Raw genomic sequence first — 20,347 nt, forward strand, 5'->3', positions numbered from 1 at the left:
TATATCCTTCTGTACCCTTAATGTCAAATGATTGTAAATTATCACGTTATGAGAATTATATTGTCAGTAATTAAAAATTTTTTATCGATGGAGGAAACAAAATAACGACGAACCATAAATATGAAGGAAAAGTATAAGCTTATGTAAAATTCAAGTATTGTATTTCAACGATATTTGATTGCCGCTTTAAAATCACGTCTCTGTAAATATATGCGACTCGTTTGAAAAATAGGTTACAGCATCTGGCAAGATTACACCTTAGGATTACCGGCGATTAAAACTCTGACTTGTAAAAAATTCCTCGCGGCTCGTTCAAGTGTCATATCAACGTATACATTTATGGAAGCTCGTCTTAACCTTCCTTTAGCCAAAAAATTCAAGATACTAAGGAAGAACTGAAAATGACGTACGTCGGTGCATGACATCGAATATTCAAACAAATCGGAAACGTTCCTGCATAGTAGGTAGTCTTTGACGCATAAGTCGGATTCACTGCATTGAAGTAATAATCTGTAATCGTTTAGTCTACAAAACTAAAGCATAGTCTGTACCTGATCAATTGGCATTCTCGTAGCCTCAGCCACGAACTGGAAACGCCGGGACCCATCGTAAAACTGTTCCCAGGATGAAGCCATGGTAGTATTTTTATAAAACTTATGCTGACTCTTCTAATCTATTTCTTCTAAAATCTATTTAACTTTATAAATGAAAATTTCGTATGCGACAAATTAATTTCTAACCATTTAAGGCGTTAATGAACAACACCTGCAAAATCAGCAAACCAACAGTTCACCCTGCCCTCACAACATCTTTCGTCATACTAAAGTTAGAACTTAGCAGTTAGCCGCCGCCGTGTCACTGACTTAGCGTTAGCCAGCGAGCGCAGTGTTGCCAACTCTTTCAATGGCTTGCAAGCTAAAAACTACCATTTCCAAGCAAAATTAGCTAAATATTCCAATTTTATAGCTAAGAAGCTCACTTTACCTACGTATAACTAACATTTTCTCCACGTAAGCTCGCTTTTTCCGCTGGATGAGTTGAAAGTACGCTAGGTTTAGCGTGAAAATAGCTGAATTTGCAACCCTAAGTGGGCGCCAATCGCACTCAAATCTGTCAGTGTCAAAGTGAGCCTAAGCTAAGAGTGTCAGATTGGCCAAAAGAAAAAGGCCAATTTAGCTCAAATAAAGGCCACAAATGAGCCCGAGCCCATTTTAAATTAAGTATCAAATTTTGCACTAAGGGTAGTGAAAACCATCTGCAGTGCACACACCATTATTTTATCTATCAAACATGAGAAATTAAATAAAGTTTAGTCTGTTTATCATCATCAGTGAAATAATTACGCATAGGAGATGAAACTGTTTCGATTGGAAGATAGAGGCAATATAGGACTCATTTGATGGGGCTTCAGCTTTCTTCAAATATTCTTCAGCACCCTAAATGATATTTTTATTTATTGAAATTATTATTACTTTGTTAAAAAAATTGCCGATGAATTCAAAACATAACGTGGCCTAAAAACAAGTTTTAACAAAAAAAAAGTTGCAACCTCATTTTTGTAGTAGGAAGAAGAAAGTGCACTCTCTGCATTACAAAGATGAATAGTAAACATCTATATTATAAAAAAAACGTTTAATGTCCAGAAGTACGTGCGAGTATGATATATTGCCAAACAAAACAGAGAAAAAGAGATAATCGAACACCTTCCCATAGAGATATCGAAATCCTTCTTAGTCAAAGTGAAGACATAGGCAATTTATGAAGAGAAATCACTTTCTCTATAGACATGCCATCATGATTGATAAATATACCAGTATAACTTGATAAATTCCAAACCTTACCCTTTCGTTCCTTGTTTTTTGAACACTCGCGCCTTAGCTTACTCTCCCGTTCCTACACATTTGAATGTTTTGTTGGCAATGGAGAAAGAAAGAGCAAAGCAGAAAGGATTTATCTATTGTCAAAAACTCCTTCTTTCAGCGAGAGACCGGTATTTAAAAGAAAATTGTTCGTTAAGGAAAATATATACCGGTAGTATAGTATATCATGAATATTACAGTAACAGGCATAACTTTCTACTTTCAGGTGATGCACTCAATGCGGCTGAATGAAAAACTGCTGAAACCTTGGGTCATTGCTGATGCTGACGGCACCATCATATCAGCTCACTGTGACTGTGTGGCAGGGGTTGGAGCGGCTTGTACACATGTTGGAGCGGTATTATTCAAAGTTGATGCCATTGTAAGATGCAGAGAGAAAACAACAGTCACAGGTAAGCCAAACTCATCTTTTTGCTTTCAACTTCAACATCCTTATTTTTGGTTGCTCTTTGTTGGTTTCAAAACTGAGTGCATATCTGATACTGTGATTAGGATAATAAAAGGATTAAGAAAAGATAGATCTTTTAAAGACAAGCACCTAGCCTGGATAGACTGGATACAATACAATGTGCAAGTGTTACCAAAGAAAGAAAAAATTCCAGTTGTAGCTTCGTCAAGTTACAAATATGGTCTCATGGCTTAATTAACATGGTGTAGTCATTTTGAATTAGATGAGTTGCTGTTTTCTGTGTTTCAGGAGTTCCAGCATATTGGATGGTTCCAAGCAGCATCGCCAAGGTGGAGCCACAGGTGGGATACAGAATTGACTACACCCCGTCAACAGCAAAGAAGAAGGCATTGGACCGTGCACTTGATGGTAGTCTACCTGGTGCAATGCCAGTAATGGAGATCCGCACGGGGCCTGCTACCAAGACTGTATTTCAAGCGCCGGATGCAGATGAACTGAAAATGATGCTTGAAGAGCTTCATTTGACTGGAGATAAGGCAGCTGTTCTGTCTGTGACACCAGAGTACTGTGAGCACTTTGTTGACCAAACTCCTGCTGTTGTGGCACCGGAAGGTTATTCTAGGTTCAGAAATACCAAGTGTGATAGCAAGACACTAGGAGAACTGACAAACTACTGTGCTACCTTGAAGGACAAAANTACATGCTCTAACTGTTAGCGGGCGCTACCGCTACCGCTACAATTGCTTAAATGTAGCGCCGCTACCGCTACCGCGAATGTAGCGGCCGCTACACGTAGCGCGCTACTGCCCACATCTGCCTAGTTGTATATCATGATACAAAATATAACTAGTCTCCCTGTCTCTTATACACATCTAGATGTGTATAAGAGACAGGTCTAATATATACAAAACACATCAGATCGGATTCATTACGTTCACTATACAGTTTACGCATATGGATATAATACCATTTTTGGAAGTGTAATCTGTATAATACATGCCTGAATAATCATGAAAGTCTCTCTATATACACATACAGCTCGTTTAAAATGTATACAACCAGTGGCATCATACAGCTCGTTTAAAATGTATACTACGGGTGTCATCATACAGCTCGTTTAAAATGTATACAACCAGTGTCATCATACAGCTCCTTTAAAATGTATTCTACGGGTGTCATCATACAGCTCGTTCAAAATGTATACAACCAGTGTCATCATACAGCTCGTTTAAAATGTATACTACTGGTGTCGATCTATGTAAACCAACTTCTCATTTATAATTTTCACAATCCCTAAATAAGTAATCATAAAACATACACAGTTGAATTTTCATAAATTTCCAATTTAAATTGATGCAATTGTGCAGATCAACAAGATTTGCTGCCAAGCTTGAAGTTGCTCTCGCGCCAGCGAGTGCCAAGAAGATCTTAAGTAAACACGCAAGTCGCTACATCTATAAATGATCGCTCATAAATCAATGAAGGTTCAACTCAAATGCGGAAAGTACTAAAGTATTAATATCTTTAAACCATTTCAGGATATCATGGAAACTTTTCTAATTCAAGTATTACCGGTATCTATGACAGCATNACAGGTGACAGAGAGCGCATTTTCTCGTGGACGAAAATTTGAGGTCACGGACAGACGGACGGACAGACAGACAGACAGACAGACGGACATGGCGAGTACAATAGTGGATTTTTTCCATAAATGAGAAAATGCGCTAAAAATGAATTCCGCGCAATAAAAAATAACGAGATAAAAATGTAGGGTTCTATCGGTGCCGTCTTCAGATTATTCAAAAAATATACGTAATCGAAATTAACGAACGAATCCATAATAATAATAGTTTTTCAAATCATTTCGAAAATATTGTGTCACCGGACGTTCGTCAAACTTTTCAGTGTTGTCAAAATGTTCGAACTACACGGCCAAACGTCGGTAACTAACATGTTGAAAAAAACACCGATCTTAAAAAAAAGTTTCTGTCGCTGGTATTGTATTGCAATTGTTTTCAGTTAATTAAAAACTTCAATCAGTACGAAATTTTACTTGACAACGAAGAATTTAGACAGAAGCACGTTGAAAATATAAAAAAACTAGCGAGATGGAGGTATAATATAATAAGCTGTATAATCGATATACAGCTTCATAACAGTTTTCAAAGCACAGCCACAATTCTAGCGTTAGGGCACAAGATCGCTGAGAGATGGTATATAGCGGAGTGAGCTTTGGTTAGGACCTCGCTATTGGGCTGGCGGGGCACGACTGATTACCCGAACCCGACATACAGCCAGTCAGACCTGACCTCGCGTAACGTTACTGCCACTGCAGGAAGGTCGGACTGCAATGTTACCCAGGCGACCATGCCACACGCAGCTGTACAATTATACGCTCTGTGCATAGTAAGACTAGAAAATGCAAACGAAATGAATAAATGAACGCGGCTAACAGTGAACGAATTCCATCGTTCACACTAGTAAGTTCTTAAAAAGAGACAATGAACCGTCTATAAATTTTAGCCGAAAATTCTAAGAACTTTCATCATCACAGCCGTGGGGCAAAATACAAACCAGTGAGGAGGCTGACAGGGAAGCGAGAGGCAATGCAGACCGTCGAAATTCCAAACAAGGCCCCCAAGGCGAGTTTCCTGAAAGCAACGCTGACGGGCTTCAGAGGCACCAGGGGCGGGTTAGAGGAGCCTTCAGGAGCTCTGTCGGTCTCGCGTAGCTGAGCTTGTTTTACGGACTGAATGAAAAAACATAAAATAAGTGGACCACAATTACAAATCGTGTCTAGGGGAGATATAAAGGAAGCAGTGTAACCTTGTTTAATCATCTAACCTAAACATGAGCTATCAAGTATAAAGATGCAGGTTTGATCTACTCAAGTTTCAAACGGCTAAGACCGTTTGAGAGAGAATTGAAGCCGATTACATTGAACTCTTTTATCGTTATTTCAACGTACAAAAGATACTTAAGAACAATGGACGAAAATTTAGTAACGCTCTGGTGGAGAACAATTGTTTTGTTTGAGACTCGCTTTTGTTTGAGACTCAATTTGAGAACAAGACTCACTTTGTACTGCAGCACCGCCCTGGAGAACTCGTCGTTGCCGTTGATGTGATCCCTGTAGTCGCAGTACATCAGGAAGGGACCCGCCAAGATTGACTGGAAGCTCAGCAAGTAACTGAAATACTCGAGTGCACTCGGTTTTTTCCTGAAATAAATAAAACACCACGAGTGAGGAAATTGGAATTATACAGAAATATATTCTTTAACAAGTAAAAAATTAGGAGTTTTCACATAAATTAACTTTGAACCATATTTATGCAACAAATAGTCTATTATCAAGCCCTTTGAAATTCACAGCGCACACGTACTTCACTGATATGGTAATAAAAAAAATTTCCGATTTCTGATAAATTCCGATCTGTTTTAACAAATGATTTGCGCATGTGAATGAAGAGCTACGTTTACTTCTAGCAGAAAGGTCACACCAGTTGAAATTAAAAAAATGATCTCGAGCCTAGTGAAAAAAAGTACTATATATCTAAACGGATCATCTATAACGAAACAACTTTAAACCACGAGTTTAGAGAAACAAGATAAAAAATTAAGATAAAAGAACTGACATAAGGTTGGGTTTATTCGATGCGTTACTGACGTGATGGAGTTGTAGCGTTATAAGGGGGGTTACATTTGTTACATTACTGACGTGATGGAGTTGTAGCGTTATAAGGACGGGTTACATTTGACGCATTACTGACGTGATGGAATTGTAGCGTTGTAGGGACGTCATTTTCTCCGGCGTTTTCGTGAGGCCGTCGTGGAGACCTAACGCTACCGTCGATATTCTCTGCACCATCAGCATCAGCGGGCCTAGCAGGGCGAGATATAAATTGAGATTTTGTTTTTAACTCATGAGAAACGAAACCGGTTTGACCATATGTTAAATTTTGTGTTCAGTATTAATTACGTAATGCTCAAATTCCATTTAAAAATCATAATTCGATTATAATTTTGAATCTTCAATAATATAAAACCATCAGACGTACCTATATACATAAACAGGACGAATAAGAAAAAGAAGTAATACACACAACAACAAAAAGAATCGATACAAATGTATAAATGGGGTACTTCTCTCAGATATCCCATTACTAAAAAAAACTTATTTCGCCATTCCACTTTTCACAAATATTCAAGGTGGATAAGAGAAACATCATATTTTTTGTCATTATTATTATTACAAACATATTGAATACATTACTTATAATAATCATCATCTTCATTACCATCTTTAATCTAAGGGGACTCTGAAGCTGAACTTCAGAAGACTTAATAGAAGTAGTTAATGCGGACATGGTGCGCCCCAAAAATAATTATCATTAATACAATAACTATCACACTAACACATGTATAATTGTTCAGCCAAAATCACGCAAGGATCATTATCATTAAATCATAACTATCTACCTATCGTGGTCCGGTTCTCTCACTGGAAACCCAGTAAAAATTTAATTAATTGAATCGGGCACATATTTCTGAGCTAGAATCTTCTTATCGTCAGCTGGTTCTATCACTTCAATTCAATTCAATACATGCTAGTATTCTCTCACACGTGCATCTGATTAATTCAATACACGCTAGTAACATGTTTATTGTACACATATTTTTAAACTAGAAACTTTCTATCTTGGTCCGGTTCTTGTGAATTTGATTAATTCAATACACGCTAGTAACTTGTTTATTGTACACATATTTCTAAACTAGAAACTTTCTATCTTGGTCCGGTTCTTGTGAATTTGATTAATTTAATACACGCTAGTAAGACGTTGCTATTGGCACCTGTGATATCAATGACGAAGGCGGCCTGCTGCAGCGACTGCCTGTACACGTGCGCTGCTGACAAGAAGCTCATGCAGGCGACGAGAGTAACGCGGTGCACCGACACCGCAGGGATGGTCCACAGCAACATGTAGCAGACACCCGCCAGCACCAGCGCCAGCAGCGTTTGTCTGACCAGCAAGACAATTATAAGCACAACACGCATCAACACTCTGACACCAACATAACATTTGCTGCTCTTTTCGAAAAAATGCTTTCAAAAAATCTAGTTTGCACAGATATAATGACACGCGAAATAACAACAGCATATAGAAATTGTTGTTTGTATTTAATATTTAGTTAAAATTCAACCGGAGAACATAAAGTTTCATTAGGACAAGAATAATACCACTTCTTTCGCTCGGGACATGTCACTCTTTTCTGACGCATTTGAGTGTTCAGTTTGGAGCAATCAGAGGTCAAGTTTTAGAGTTATTAACTATTGTAGAATTGAGAGCGAGAGCTGCAAGAGCAACGCCTCTTGACCACACTTCAACGTAGTGACGCCTGATAAGCCTCGAGATATCAAACGGATAAAGAAACATGTCCAAGTGTTTTTTTCACTAGGCTCAAGTCGAGCCGAGAGGGAAAATTGAGTCGATGTTGCACCCGGCCTCGGCCAGCAGCCATGTCGTGCAATTAAGCGTCGTGGTGAGCACCAGCAGCCACAGCTTGTATGCAAATGAGCTCTTCGAATAATCCGGCTCTGCACACATTTACTGAGACGAGGGGTGTTAAAAAAACGGACTGACTGTGGTGGGCGAAGTTTTGGAAGTACCGCTTTCTCCGATGTTTTGGAAGTACCGCTACTAACATTAATCAGTTAATGCGGCACGCATTGCTGCCTTTGAAGGCCGTGTTTCACACTCGCAAATTTCTTTTGTTACACTTTTTTGGGCGCGCCTCGTTTTTTGATGACTGAATTTTTTTTTGCAATGAGCTACTATTAAATTTAAAGTAAATTCTACAGACTAACTTTTCAATATTGACTAATATTTCAATTGATGACTAACCTCGCAGAAGTCGTCCTACTAACTACACTGAAGAAAATGTTTGGAAAATTGGGGACCTAGTTCATGAAGATCGACGTAGACGTATTGACAAACTTGTGGTTGTGGAACTATTCCAAGTGATTTGGACTTCACTCCAGCCAATTCTAAAGGAAGATTTTTTGATAAATAAATAAATTTATAAAAAATCATTCCTTTTTGGGTACCCCCTAGTACATTGAGAAAGGAATTACGCGCAATGAAAAAAAGAGAAGGTGATATAACCATTAACCACCCCAGTACAACCCAAAATTAGAGAACAGTTAACTTGCATCAGTCGTTCCGAAGAGTTCTAACCGGCATCGGATAAGTACACAGAATTTTTCTAGCAATAGTTGCCGCAAGTCGACGCATCAGAACACAAGTTACTTGTTTCCAAGGACAGAACAATGCAGGTACTGTTCTTCACTGTCAGGCGGTTCGGTCTATGAAGACTCCTTACACATATAAAAAAGCGCTCATAAATAAGCAGAAGGCGTCTTATCTTCAACGTATGGTTCAGAGCAACTTTTCTTCAACTGATTAGCTACATTAGAATTTAGTTCTACAAGACATATGATGTAAGAAAGTCATGATGATGATCTTTTTGAAATTATAGCGAAAGCATTAATTACTGAACATAGTTTTTCCAACTCAGCAAAAAAATTTCTGGAGAAAAAAGCCCCCGGCTTGTTCAGATTATGCAAGGATGGAGTTGCGGTGGTGTCGAGTAAAGAACGTTTATTTGGAAATCGCTAGGATCACTATTGAATGAGATGGTAAATCTGATCGAGTTAACGACTACAATTAAACAAATCACGATAAATTTTAGGATAACTCTAAAAACACACGCGAGTTAGAAATGAAGAAGTTTTTTTTTTCAAATAAATAACAGGCAAACATTTTAGTCGGACAAGTATTGATGTGAAAAAATACTCAAAACAAGCATACACAAGATTATTGAGTAAATATCCATGTGCAATAGTCCAATTAAAGTCGCTGGTAAAACCGCCTACATATCAATCACTCGAATTACTTAAATCAGGCTGGGAAAAACTAGTATTTCTCAGTCCGTCAGAGTGGTGCAGGCAGGCTCAATCAGGTAGCCTCATGTACGCATTCGGATTTTAACACATTTTTTATAACAGAGAAATTTGCTGTCATTATATTCATTTTTACCAGGTTTTTTCGACGAATAATACAAGTTTTTTACAGAATCTATAGGTATTCGATATTGCATGAACTTGCTACACTCCGATATTAGTTTGAGCGAGCACTGAGGAAAATTGTACGGACGACAGTGGACGAGATGGCTTATCAAGACCGTTGACTACACAAAAGCTATTATTAGGCCCGCATGACATCATCGCAGCACAGCGGCCGTTCGTCACCTCCTATCCTGGCCCTAAACAATCAAAAAAGGGCGTGAATCGCATAGTAGTTTACCGGGTCTAGGTTAATTAAATATCCCTACAAATTCAGTTTTAATTCACCCAACCCGAGAGTTTAAATAGAGATTAATACCTACTTCCACCAATTGTAGATAATCTTTGATATGCGAAGATATCGAATTTATGATTATCGTGCTTTGAAAATATGCTAGAACATTATTCTATATCAAGTACATAAATACTAAATTCAATGGATTATTCTACAATAAAAAACGCGATACTTCCTACAATTTTTTATCTTTAAGCCGTGACATCTTTCAAGACCTCAGTTCTCTAGGATTTGAGCGCCTGTTGATGTGGCGGACGCAAGAGATCCTTGACGCATCACAGCTCGAGGTAATATAGAAGCATGATTTCATCCAAGGTTTATTACCATTAAGGTGGGACGAGGCTCATCGCTATGTTCGACAGATGAGACCAGGGCGGAACAGAGCTACGAGTTGGTCGCATTCCTCACGCATGACGCCACAACATGGGTAATTAATGCATTCGTTCATGAGTAGGAATAAGGGCGGAAAGAGTACACGTCGGTGGAAAGATTACGGCTGGCTGATCAGATTACAGGGGATGAAATGTTGTTAAACAAAAAATAATCCACCATCTACATCATCAGAAAGTTGATACAGCGAGAGTAGCAACAGAAGAGAAATTATACTTAAATAAGATTTAAGTAATGCAAATACCGTAGAAGAAATCTGCAAGCACTCATCGCGGTATCCGCCTAATCGCGGGTCCGAGGACAGTAAGGATCAATAAGACGATCTGAAGGGATCGTACTATATAATCAGCGCGCTTGGTAGGAAGGCTGTAAACTTCACGCGAGAATGTGGGCACGCAGCAATGCCAGAATTTAGCAAGTGGATACCAGGGTCTGGTTACCATCATGACAGGTAATAGGAAGCGACAGTCGATGATGTCCTTCAGGCGAGGGCAGGAAGAGATGCATGCCTTAATTGCGTCGTCAACTCTCGCTCTTAAACCCAATGATATTAAATACTTAAATACTTATAAATAGAGGGAAAGTGTGTATAAATTCTTATACACACTTTATATTCATTATTAACATTAGGTTACGTTTATAGGTGTAAATCTGTTGAACAAATTAGTAGGTGATTTTACGTTCCGAAATTGCAGGAGTAGGATTTTCGTTGTTTGGGAGAAAAGATTAGCAGAAATTCTTCATCCATCGTGCACACGAACATCGCACAAAAAAAATGTTTTGAAAGTCTGAATGGCTAGTTAAGCTAGGCTAAAATTCGAGACAACATGACAACAGCCTTTGATCAAAACATGGAACTATACTACGAACACCTGCTAGGTCTGCATAAAGCCAAGCAGTTGCAGCACTTGCACGTTGCGAGTTCAGCGGACAAAAGGACTCAACAAGGATAATTGACGTAATTTACAAATGTTAATGAACTCAAGCTCAAAAAAAAAATTTAAAAAGTATTCATTTCTGATTGTGCGTGACTTGACTTGCACTCATCGCACCGATCGTACCAAAATTAACAAACGCTTCACACAGGCCTTGTAAAGTTACAGAGCTCACTACCTTATATGACAAGAGACTCCACAACTGAGAACTATTTCTAGTTTCCTTGAAAAGTATGTTGGCGGTGTTTACGCTAAATAGGTTTCTCCATTGCTAAATGGGGCTAGTGTTGGCTCGAGTTGTCGCTTTTCGGGGGCGAGACTGAGATGTGATAGGTATATGATTCCAGTCATTCACCCACATCCTAGCACGCATGAGACAGCCGATACGAACGGCTCCTGTTTCGTCTACAATTCAACTCGCATCATCAGAACCATCACTAACATTCAGAGTAGCCGTCTACGTAGCATACTGTAATTATTTTAGTAATACAGAGCGATGCTTCGACGCAGGGTCGTTCTATTCTTTAAAATGCTTTCAGGCAAGCAATTGTCCATTTAAAGACCGATTTTGTAGAGAATCAAACTAGCTTAACGCATATATTAGAAAAGCGAATTAAAATGTAGCGTAATTAGGATCGAAAACATCTGGAATATTGATTATTCTACGCCTGTGTGTGGTAGAAAAATGTCCAGACATTCAAGGTTAATTTACGCTGCCATCGCCTACAGCAACACGCAAAATATATAAACAGGTATTGACAAGACGTCTGATAATTGGTATAAATTTTATGAACAACATGGAAATAAATTAAAGTAACGGCATTCTACACCAAAGATCATAAATGCCAATTTGGTCACTCAGTAATTATGAAAAGCTAATGTAATAATCCCCGCAACGATCTAATATTGAGGGGAATCTTGCCAAGCCCTGCCACCGTAAACAGAGCATAAAGAAAGTCTAATAAACAGCCCAATATATGCGCGGAAGAGTTTCTACAAGACACACGAGTGCATTACAGGAAATACTTCCCGCTTCACATGTATTGTATAGTGGAATTCATGGTTGATGATTTTAGACTCGCGTAATGATAGTTTATCTAATAGAAACTAAACAAGTTCAGGTTCAGGAAACACATTCATAAATGTAATGTAATCCAATCTTCGCTTGGCCTTTCAGTCGTATCCTATAATATTTATTCAGCAAGGTCTAATATATACAAAACACATCAGATCGGATTCATTACGTTCACAGATGGATATAATACCATTTTCGGAAGTGTAATCTGTATAATACACGCCTGAATAATCATGAGTGTCTCTCTATATACACATACAGCTCGTTTAAAATGTATACAACCAGTGATCTATGTAAACCAACTTCTCATTTATAATTTTCACAATCTCTAAATAAGTAATCATAAAACGTACACAGTTGAATTTTCATAAATTTCCAATTTAAATTGATACATTTGTGCAGATCAACAAGATTTGCTGCCAAGCTTGAAGTTGCTCTCGCGCCAGCGAGTGCCAAGAAGATCTTAAGTAAACACGCAAGTCGCTACATCTATAAATGATCGCTCATAAATCAATGAAGGTTCAACTCAAATGCGGAAAGTACTAAAGTATTAATATCTTTAAACCATTTCATGATATCGTGGAAACTTTTCTAATTCAAGTATTACCGGTATCTATGACAGCATTCTTCCATTATTGTGTTTACACAAGATTATTGTAATGTTAAACTTCCTCGGTGCCTGTCTTTGGTGACTCCAAATTTTACTAATTAATGAAAAATGAACTTAACACTCAAAGGATAAAGCTCAAGTTGTAACACCAATAATACATATTTATAGTTGTTACTTAACTGGAAACCCAAATTGAGAAGTTTCGACAGCTCTCAGTTTCACACAACATTGAAAGCTGATAATCACTGTGTCAATTAGAATAGAATAGAATAGAAAAGAAATTAATTAGGCAATAATAATAATTAGGCAAGTTAAAATCCATAATACAGTCCTGCTTCTGCACAACAATCTCGAGTTCATTATAATTGTAAATTTTTACACAGATCCTATAATGAATCAGCTCCGGAATATCAACTTCTAAGTCTTACCAATTATGAAGACAGAAAGCAGGCGATGGCGGAAGGATCTCCAATCTTTCCAAGTGCGCGATCCGAGTAAAGAATTATTTTCTCTTCAAGAGATTGATTTCATTGGAAGCATTAGATTCAAATGCCTCATATAATATAGCGTTATTTGCCCACACTACAAAAAAGTTGAAATGGAAAAAAAATCAATATTTAGCGTGCCATGTGGAGTTATGGGCGTGAAAATCCCCACTTGTTAAAAAGAAGAAATGAAACGGCTGCTGGTTGACCACTGAACTGAAGATTAGCGGGTGGAAATACCAGCACAAGAGACAGGGTTCAACATGAAGTCAACATTCTCGAGTGTGCAAACGAAATTTACAGCTCGTGGCGTTACCGCGACAAATAACGTTTCACCCAGACGCCTTTGACACAAACTTGAGCTTTAGTTTACTGCATATGGGCTTTAGTTACTGTACGTTACCCACACAAAAATATTCACAGCCGTACCAGTAACAGCGCTGACCTTAGCTGCCAAGAACACAACACGCCCCGAGGTTACAGGGCTCACGATCACTACACATCCGCTCATGTCTTCCGCTGCAGACTTTAAGCCACTGCACTCGGTTGTACATCAACAATATTGAACATCTAGTTTGTTCCTTTCCCTCGCATTTTATCTTCTCAAAGATGCTTAAAAATTACTCAGCATTCATCAAGTAGGCGTGGGGAGAATCATTTACAGTGCAAAGGAATAAGCTTAGTTAGTTATAATATTATGAGCTCACTACCTAGTGCTTCGTGGCAGCAACAATCTTTGACAGATTAATGTCTCTCTCATCGGACTTGCCATCAAAGATAAAATCTTCCCTCCTACACGAAAAATGAAATTAGAGGAATATAAAAATAAAACAAAGCTTGCATAAACAAAGTTCAATTATACATAACAAAAATTGGTAAAACAACATGCTCACTTGCCAAAACAGAAGTAGGTGAGAAGTAGTCCGGAAATGAGAGCAAACTGATGTCGTTGCTGCTGTCTGTGCTCCTGCTGTTGTTTGGTATATCCGTCGCCGCCAGGGAGGGGCGGTAGCCGCGTCCTTAGCACAAATGAGAGCGCAATGGCCATCAGTTGGGCGAAGATGAAGTTCACCTGCACACGGGAAAAAATGCACGCACATTTAAAGCCACACTAAAGGTGCAAAATTTGTAGAAAATGACAGCGCCCATGAGAGCGCAATGGCCATCAGTTGGGCGAAGATGAAGTTTACCTGCACACGGGATAAAATGCACGCACATTTAAAGCCATTTTATAGGTGCAAAATTTGTAGAAAATGACAGCGCCTACGAGAGCGCAATGGCTGTGGGCGCGAATAATCGGTAGGTCAAAGTGAAATTGTGCGTCTTTATTTCGTATAATAACAATTGCATGATAAGAAAACGTTAAAGATGTCTTTCAACTGATATTAGAACAAATACAATCCAAATTATGCAATTGGTGCCGTATGGTCACAGGAACGGCCTGTCAATGCCGCATACACTGCACACTTCGTCAACGCGCATAAAATTGTATAAGAAAAAAAAAACCAAGTCAGTTAGTTTAATTGCAACATGTTTACTAGTGCTTCAGCTATTTAGCTATCTCGCACCGAAATTCAAAATTAACATCACTAACGAGATGGAAGGACTCGATTATTGAAAGTTTCTTAAATCAAAAAATCGTTCATCACCCACAAGGGGCGGAAGGCCTCAATTGTCCAGCCCGCTGAAGCTGGCTCGAAAGAAGCAGCGTTAGCATCTCAAAGAGACGAAGTGACAAGGAGGGACAGGTGAAAAGCAACAGAAACTAAGACACTCGAACAAGAGGTCGCTTACACGGGACGTCGGCCGCCCGCACGATAGATACAGAGAAGGGAAATGTAAGGAATCCTACCTACATAATAACTTAACCCCACAACTGAGAACTGCAGTCAGACACCGCGAGCTCAGCGGTGGGGCGCTCAGGAACAATCCCCCTAGGAGCGCGAACTCCCAAAGGACTTCTGACGAGCACAGACACGCGTCAGAAGTCCCCCTTGAGGGAAGAAAAAACAAATTAAAATCAAACTGACATCCCATTAACGGTCAAGTAAAGAAAGTTTAAACTATCACAAAAGCTAAAATGAATGTATTTTACCAATATCCACGATTAAAATAAATTTAGTGATCTAGTAGATTAACATTCGATGGAAAGTGCGAACAACAGAGGAAAATGTAAGCAAATTACGGATGCATTCAGCGCCCTGTCTAGAGCCTCGAGTAGTACGAGGTATAGAGGAAGATTATTCGTTGTTCAAACTAGAGCCTCGATGCAGTCCTCTTCTGTGATCACTGTTAACCCTCTATACCGCCGTATGTCACTCTCCGGAAACATACACTTATTCGTTAACTATTGCGTACAAACCTGAGGAGGTTTGTACGCAACAGAGAATATTTAAAGTTGTCATACGTATAGTGACAAACCACTTATTTTTTAGAATCGGTTTATTTTTAATTTTCCCATCTACGGACTACCCAAGAAAATGCCAAGATTTGAACCCATTTCTTATGTATGATAATGCTGGTATCCATGATATTTTGCTGGTCTACTTATGGGATTCAAAATTGAACTTCAAGAAGAGTCTAAAAAACTCTAGAGGTATAGAAGAAGATAAACTAATTATCCAATAATTCGTTGCTCAAAGAAGAGCCTCAACGCAGTCCTCTTCTGTGATCACTGTTAACCCTCTACCGCTGTATGTCACTCTCCGGGAACATACACAGTTACACTTATACGTAAACTATTGAGTGTATCAACCTGAGGACGTTTCTACGCAACAAAGAACATTTTAAAGTCGTACGTGGCGGCAACCGTCAGTGCAAGTCATTTTGCGCTCACTAGAACGTATCCCTTTTGGGAAATAGGCTTGTGACAATATTGCTTCGGTTACTCATGTCAGGCGGTAGCGGGGTAAGAACGCAAATAATTTCCAAGGAATTTCAAACACATAAAATTTCAAATCCGCCATGAGCAACCGTAGTTATCTAGTTTTCAAATGTTAAGAGAACGATGTAAATTCTGTGGCTAAGAGAGGAGGGGGAAAACGATGAAGACCATGACACTGGAGAAGGTAAGATACGAGTTTTTGCTTACGTTGTTGAAAAGACAAGATTTACACAATAACCTCATATACGTCACTAAAAATATGCAGCTATCAAGACCTTAGTCAGTAGCTTTGATAAGATAGGAAGCCTGAAGCACACTCCTCTATTTACCGCATTGAGACCCACGAGATATTACTCTCGATAACGAAATTATGTTTCTTACATAGGAATTCTACCCTCGCATCAACAAAAATTTCGCAATAATCACAGTATGATTAGCCCTTAATTTATCATCATCCGTGAAAAAATATATTCTGCAATGTAGAATTTGTACAAGGGGGGCAGGTGCATTATCTGTTGCTGATCTTCGGACGCTGTATGAAAATAGGAATTCAACAAAAAGCCAACGTAGAACTCCGGTAACGTTCAAAGATGGCACTGCACAAAACTCGCAGTCAACCGAGGAGAAAACCGAACGCAATGCTTCAACGAATGCTTCACATCAACCATAAATGAGCGTACGTGACCCGAATCAAGACAAATAATCTAGAAAGCTCAACAGAATTAATTAAGTCAATATGTTATGTGGAGACCAACCAGAACTTCAAATACAAGTGCTCAGAATAAAGATATTGTACTTTCTGCAAAAAATATATGGGCATAGAAACCAATTCTAATTTCTAGAGACAAATTCTAATTTCGTGTACGGTTAATAGCAAACTGTTCAAAGTGTTCATGCTAAGGGAAAATCATTTCTTCACGTTTGCAGAAATGCGATCGTTCAAAGCACGGATGTTACATAAAATAAATGGTTTTAGTTAGGAAATGATATCATTTATGATATCTAGATATTTATGATATCGTTTGGTTATATTTTCATCGCAATAGTACGTAAGATGATCATCCTATAACTTAAAATCGTCTAAAGAATCAAGCGTACGTTCATGTGAGAAGTGCTATAAGGACCAGATCTGAGACTAATAATGTCCATTTATGCCCTCAGTGAAAAAAACACTTATTCGTCAGGTAGGCTTTACCTAAATACTTTTCCTACAGCTCGATCAGAATAGTCTGTGCTCGAAAAGTCATGGACTCGTGAGAGCAGCCAAGGTTCTGAACGCAACTCTCAAGTTCAAGGTTAAAAAAACTAGTTTGGGGAATTGTGGCCGCTGTACAAGCGACATCTGTTTCAGGTTTACAAGTACGTAATCCAAGCGCATTCATGAGAGAACGAACTTGTGTTGCTTCTTTACTTAGTTTGAATAACACTGCACCAGGTTATCAGTTAGAGGAATATATTTTATTTATTACTCAATCTCAGTCAAAGAAAAATTATACTCAGTATACTTGCAAGGCAAGACCTCGGCAACAAAAAAAGCGGGCCAATTCAAACGCTCGTCAGCTATGCAGCCAGTCTGCGCCTACAGGGACGAAGTACAGAACTTATTAACTTCCATGAAATTAAACAGATCAATATGACTAGATGTTGTTTTTTATTGAATATTAAAAATATGAAAGGAGGAGATCGAAAATGCATGCATGCTTTGGTGGCCGTGATACCTAGATTATTTGGCCGTAGGGCGTCTATAAATGCGTTTGATTGGATAGTGCATTTTAACCAAAACAGTGAATGCTGACATAAATGCGCATGAAAGTGGTCGACAAAAATCACCTAAGAGCAGCAGTATGTAGATGGTGTTCCGAACACACGCCACANCTAGGTTTAGCGTGAAAATAGCTGAATTTGCAACACTAAGTGGGCGCCAGTCACATTCAAAGCTGCCAGTGTCAAAGTGAGTCTAAGGTTGTCAGATTGGCCAAAAGAAAAAAGCCAATTTAGCTAACATAAAGGCCACAAGCGGGCCCATTTTAAATCACTTAATTAGTATCAAATTTTAAATTCAAGGTAGTGAAAACCATTTCAGTGCACATATAACTCTTGTGCCTATGATGCAGCCTATCAAACATTAGAAATTAAATAAAGTTTAGTAAGTTTATCATCATAAATCAAATAATTATGCCTTAATGATTAAAGATAAAAATGTTTTGATTTGAAGCCAGAGGCAATATTGGACCCATTTGAAGAGGTTTTGGCCTTCTTGAAAAAAATTTATAGCACCCTAAATGATATTTTATATTTATTGAAAATTTGAAATTATTATTACTTTGTTACAAAAAATTGCCGACGAATTCAATAGAAAGTTGCAATCTCATTTCTGTAGGAGGAAGACGGTGCAGTCTCTGCATGACTAAGATGAATAGTAAACATCTATATTATAAATAAAAAAAATTGTAATGTCCAGAAGCACGAGTATGATATGTTGCCAAACAAAACAGAGACATATAATCGAACACATTCACCATAGAGATATCGAAAACCTTCTGAGTCAAAGTGTAGACATAGGCAATTTACGAAGAGAAATCACTTGCCCTATAGACATGTCATCATGATTGGCAAAAATACTAGTATAACTTGATAAATTCTAATTAGCCATTCAACAAATTTTAAAAGGAGCGTAAGAATGATGAAACCAAATCTGAGTGAAAATTTTAGTGACTTTGTTAGACCTTTTTCGTACTAAAAAAAAGGTCAATTGTATTGCAAACGCTTTTGTATCCACATTCGGGCTCGCCAATCTCCCGCGCTTCCACGCAATCCGCGTTGCTACGCAGCCATGTTTGTTGCACACTCGCGCTTACCTTACTCTTTCGTTCCTACACGTTCGAATGTTTTAGTTTTAGTGGTATTGGAGAAAGAAAGAGCAAAGCGAAAAAGATTAAACTATTGTCAAAAACTCTTTCCTTCCGCGAGAGACCGGTATTTAAGAAAATTGTTCGACATTTGCGATGTTGATCTTGATCCCTATAAGAAGTGCCAGCAAAGCAGTGGTGTGCAGATTTTGCAAGCCTGCCTCCCGTTTCACAAGGTGATTTACTAAACTATTTAGTGTTTGGAGTCAGCCAATACACCTTGCACGAATTCAAGGCATGCAAAACCTTGAAGCTTTCAAGAAATTTATGGATAGATGTGGATGGGTTCAGGAGATATACAGCCCCAAATCAGCCAACTGCAACAACACTGTCATTGCTGCCAAGGTGAGGATAATGGATCATGATAAATCATGGCAATGTAATGTGATCTGTAAATATTATTACTTTTTATACTTACTTATGTAGCTTGTCTACTGGCAAGTAACAGATTTTGCACCAGGAAAATATATAGTATCGTATATCATAAATTTTACAGTAACAGGCATAACTTTCTACTCCCAGGTGATGCACATGCACTCAATGCGGCTGAATGAAAAACTACTGAAACCTTGGGTCATTGCTGATGCTGACGGAACCATCCTATCAGTTCACTGCGACTATGCGGCAGGGGTTGAAGCGGTATTATTCAAAGTCGTTGCCATTATAGGATGCAGGGAAAACAAGTCACTCGTCGACGTCTTGTGGTAACGTCGAGAAATTCGCTGCATTGGCCTTTATTCACGGCTGGTAAACTGAAGAAAAAACACATTCCATTGTCCAGTTTTCTGTTACAATAGTTGTGAGAACGACTGGTGCATCCAACAAGAATCAGATTTAATAAGTCTTGATAGTTCCAACATGATCCACAATTCTTCATTTGCTTAAACACCTAAGAAACGTGGTAATGTTTTGGGCTACAGGTGAACGTATGCTGTGCAGCTATGAGGAAATAATCGACTCGACATTGCGAAAAATAACCATACAAATCAATGCCCCATAAAAAGGCTGTCGGGCGCAAGACTAGAGCCCTTCATACCATTAGTCATTTGTGGGAGAGAGATGCATGCTCTCCAACTTATCGCGCAACGTGAGGCGGCCAAAAAATATACGAATCAATTATTAGCCGAAAAAAAATGCTCACTATGTTTTGATTTACTTTCTTATGGGATGTTAAAGATGTAGGATTGGAGCACTTTCGGTCAGATGTGGGCCTTTATCAGCGCCGTAACTCTCAATCAATAACGAATTACAGCTACCGAGTAATCGCTCTGTTCTCGTATCCGCGAAAAAATATTCTTGGAAGCTAGGTAATTAGAAACTGAAGATTTTTCATATGAAATGAAAACTAAAGG

At 38.6% G+C, this 20,347-nt stretch overlaps 1 protein-coding gene across 1 annotated transcript; it reads right to left on the reverse strand.

Moving 5' to 3' along the window:
* Nucleotides 1-4,837: 4,837 nt before the first annotated feature.
* Nucleotides 4,838-14,430, reverse strand: LOC108669746 (lysophospholipid acyltransferase 6). The gene is made up of 6 exons (XM_018157152.1): nucleotides 14,419-14,430; nucleotides 14,096-14,274; nucleotides 7,141-7,310; nucleotides 6,060-6,171; nucleotides 5,368-5,509; nucleotides 4,838-5,038 (listed from the first exon to the last, which is right to left on the reverse strand). Exons 1-6 carry the CDS (start codon nucleotides 14,428-14,430, stop codon nucleotides 4,838-4,840), a joined length of 816 nt encoding a protein of 271 aa, XP_018012641.1.
* Between the last annotated feature and the right edge of the window lie 5,917 nt (nucleotides 14,431-20,347).

This window comes from Hyalella azteca, unplaced genomic scaffold, assembly GCF_000764305.2.
Source record: "Hyalella azteca isolate HAZT.00-mixed unplaced genomic scaffold, Hazt_2.0.2 contig11675, whole genome shotgun sequence".
Taxonomy (NCBI): Eukaryota; Metazoa; Arthropoda; class Malacostraca; order Amphipoda; family Hyalellidae; genus Hyalella; species Hyalella azteca.

Coding starts and splice junctions, on each gene's coding strand:
- LOC108669746 (XM_018157152.1), bottom strand. Junction 7,311..14,095: donor ACCTACTTCTGTTTTGGCAA/GTGAGCATGTTG, acceptor CTTGCTGGTCAG/ACAAACGCTGCTGGCGCTGG. Junction 5,510..6,059: donor CAACGCTACAATTCCATCAC/GTCAGTAATGCG, acceptor TATTTATTTCAG/GAAAAAACCGAGTGCACTCG.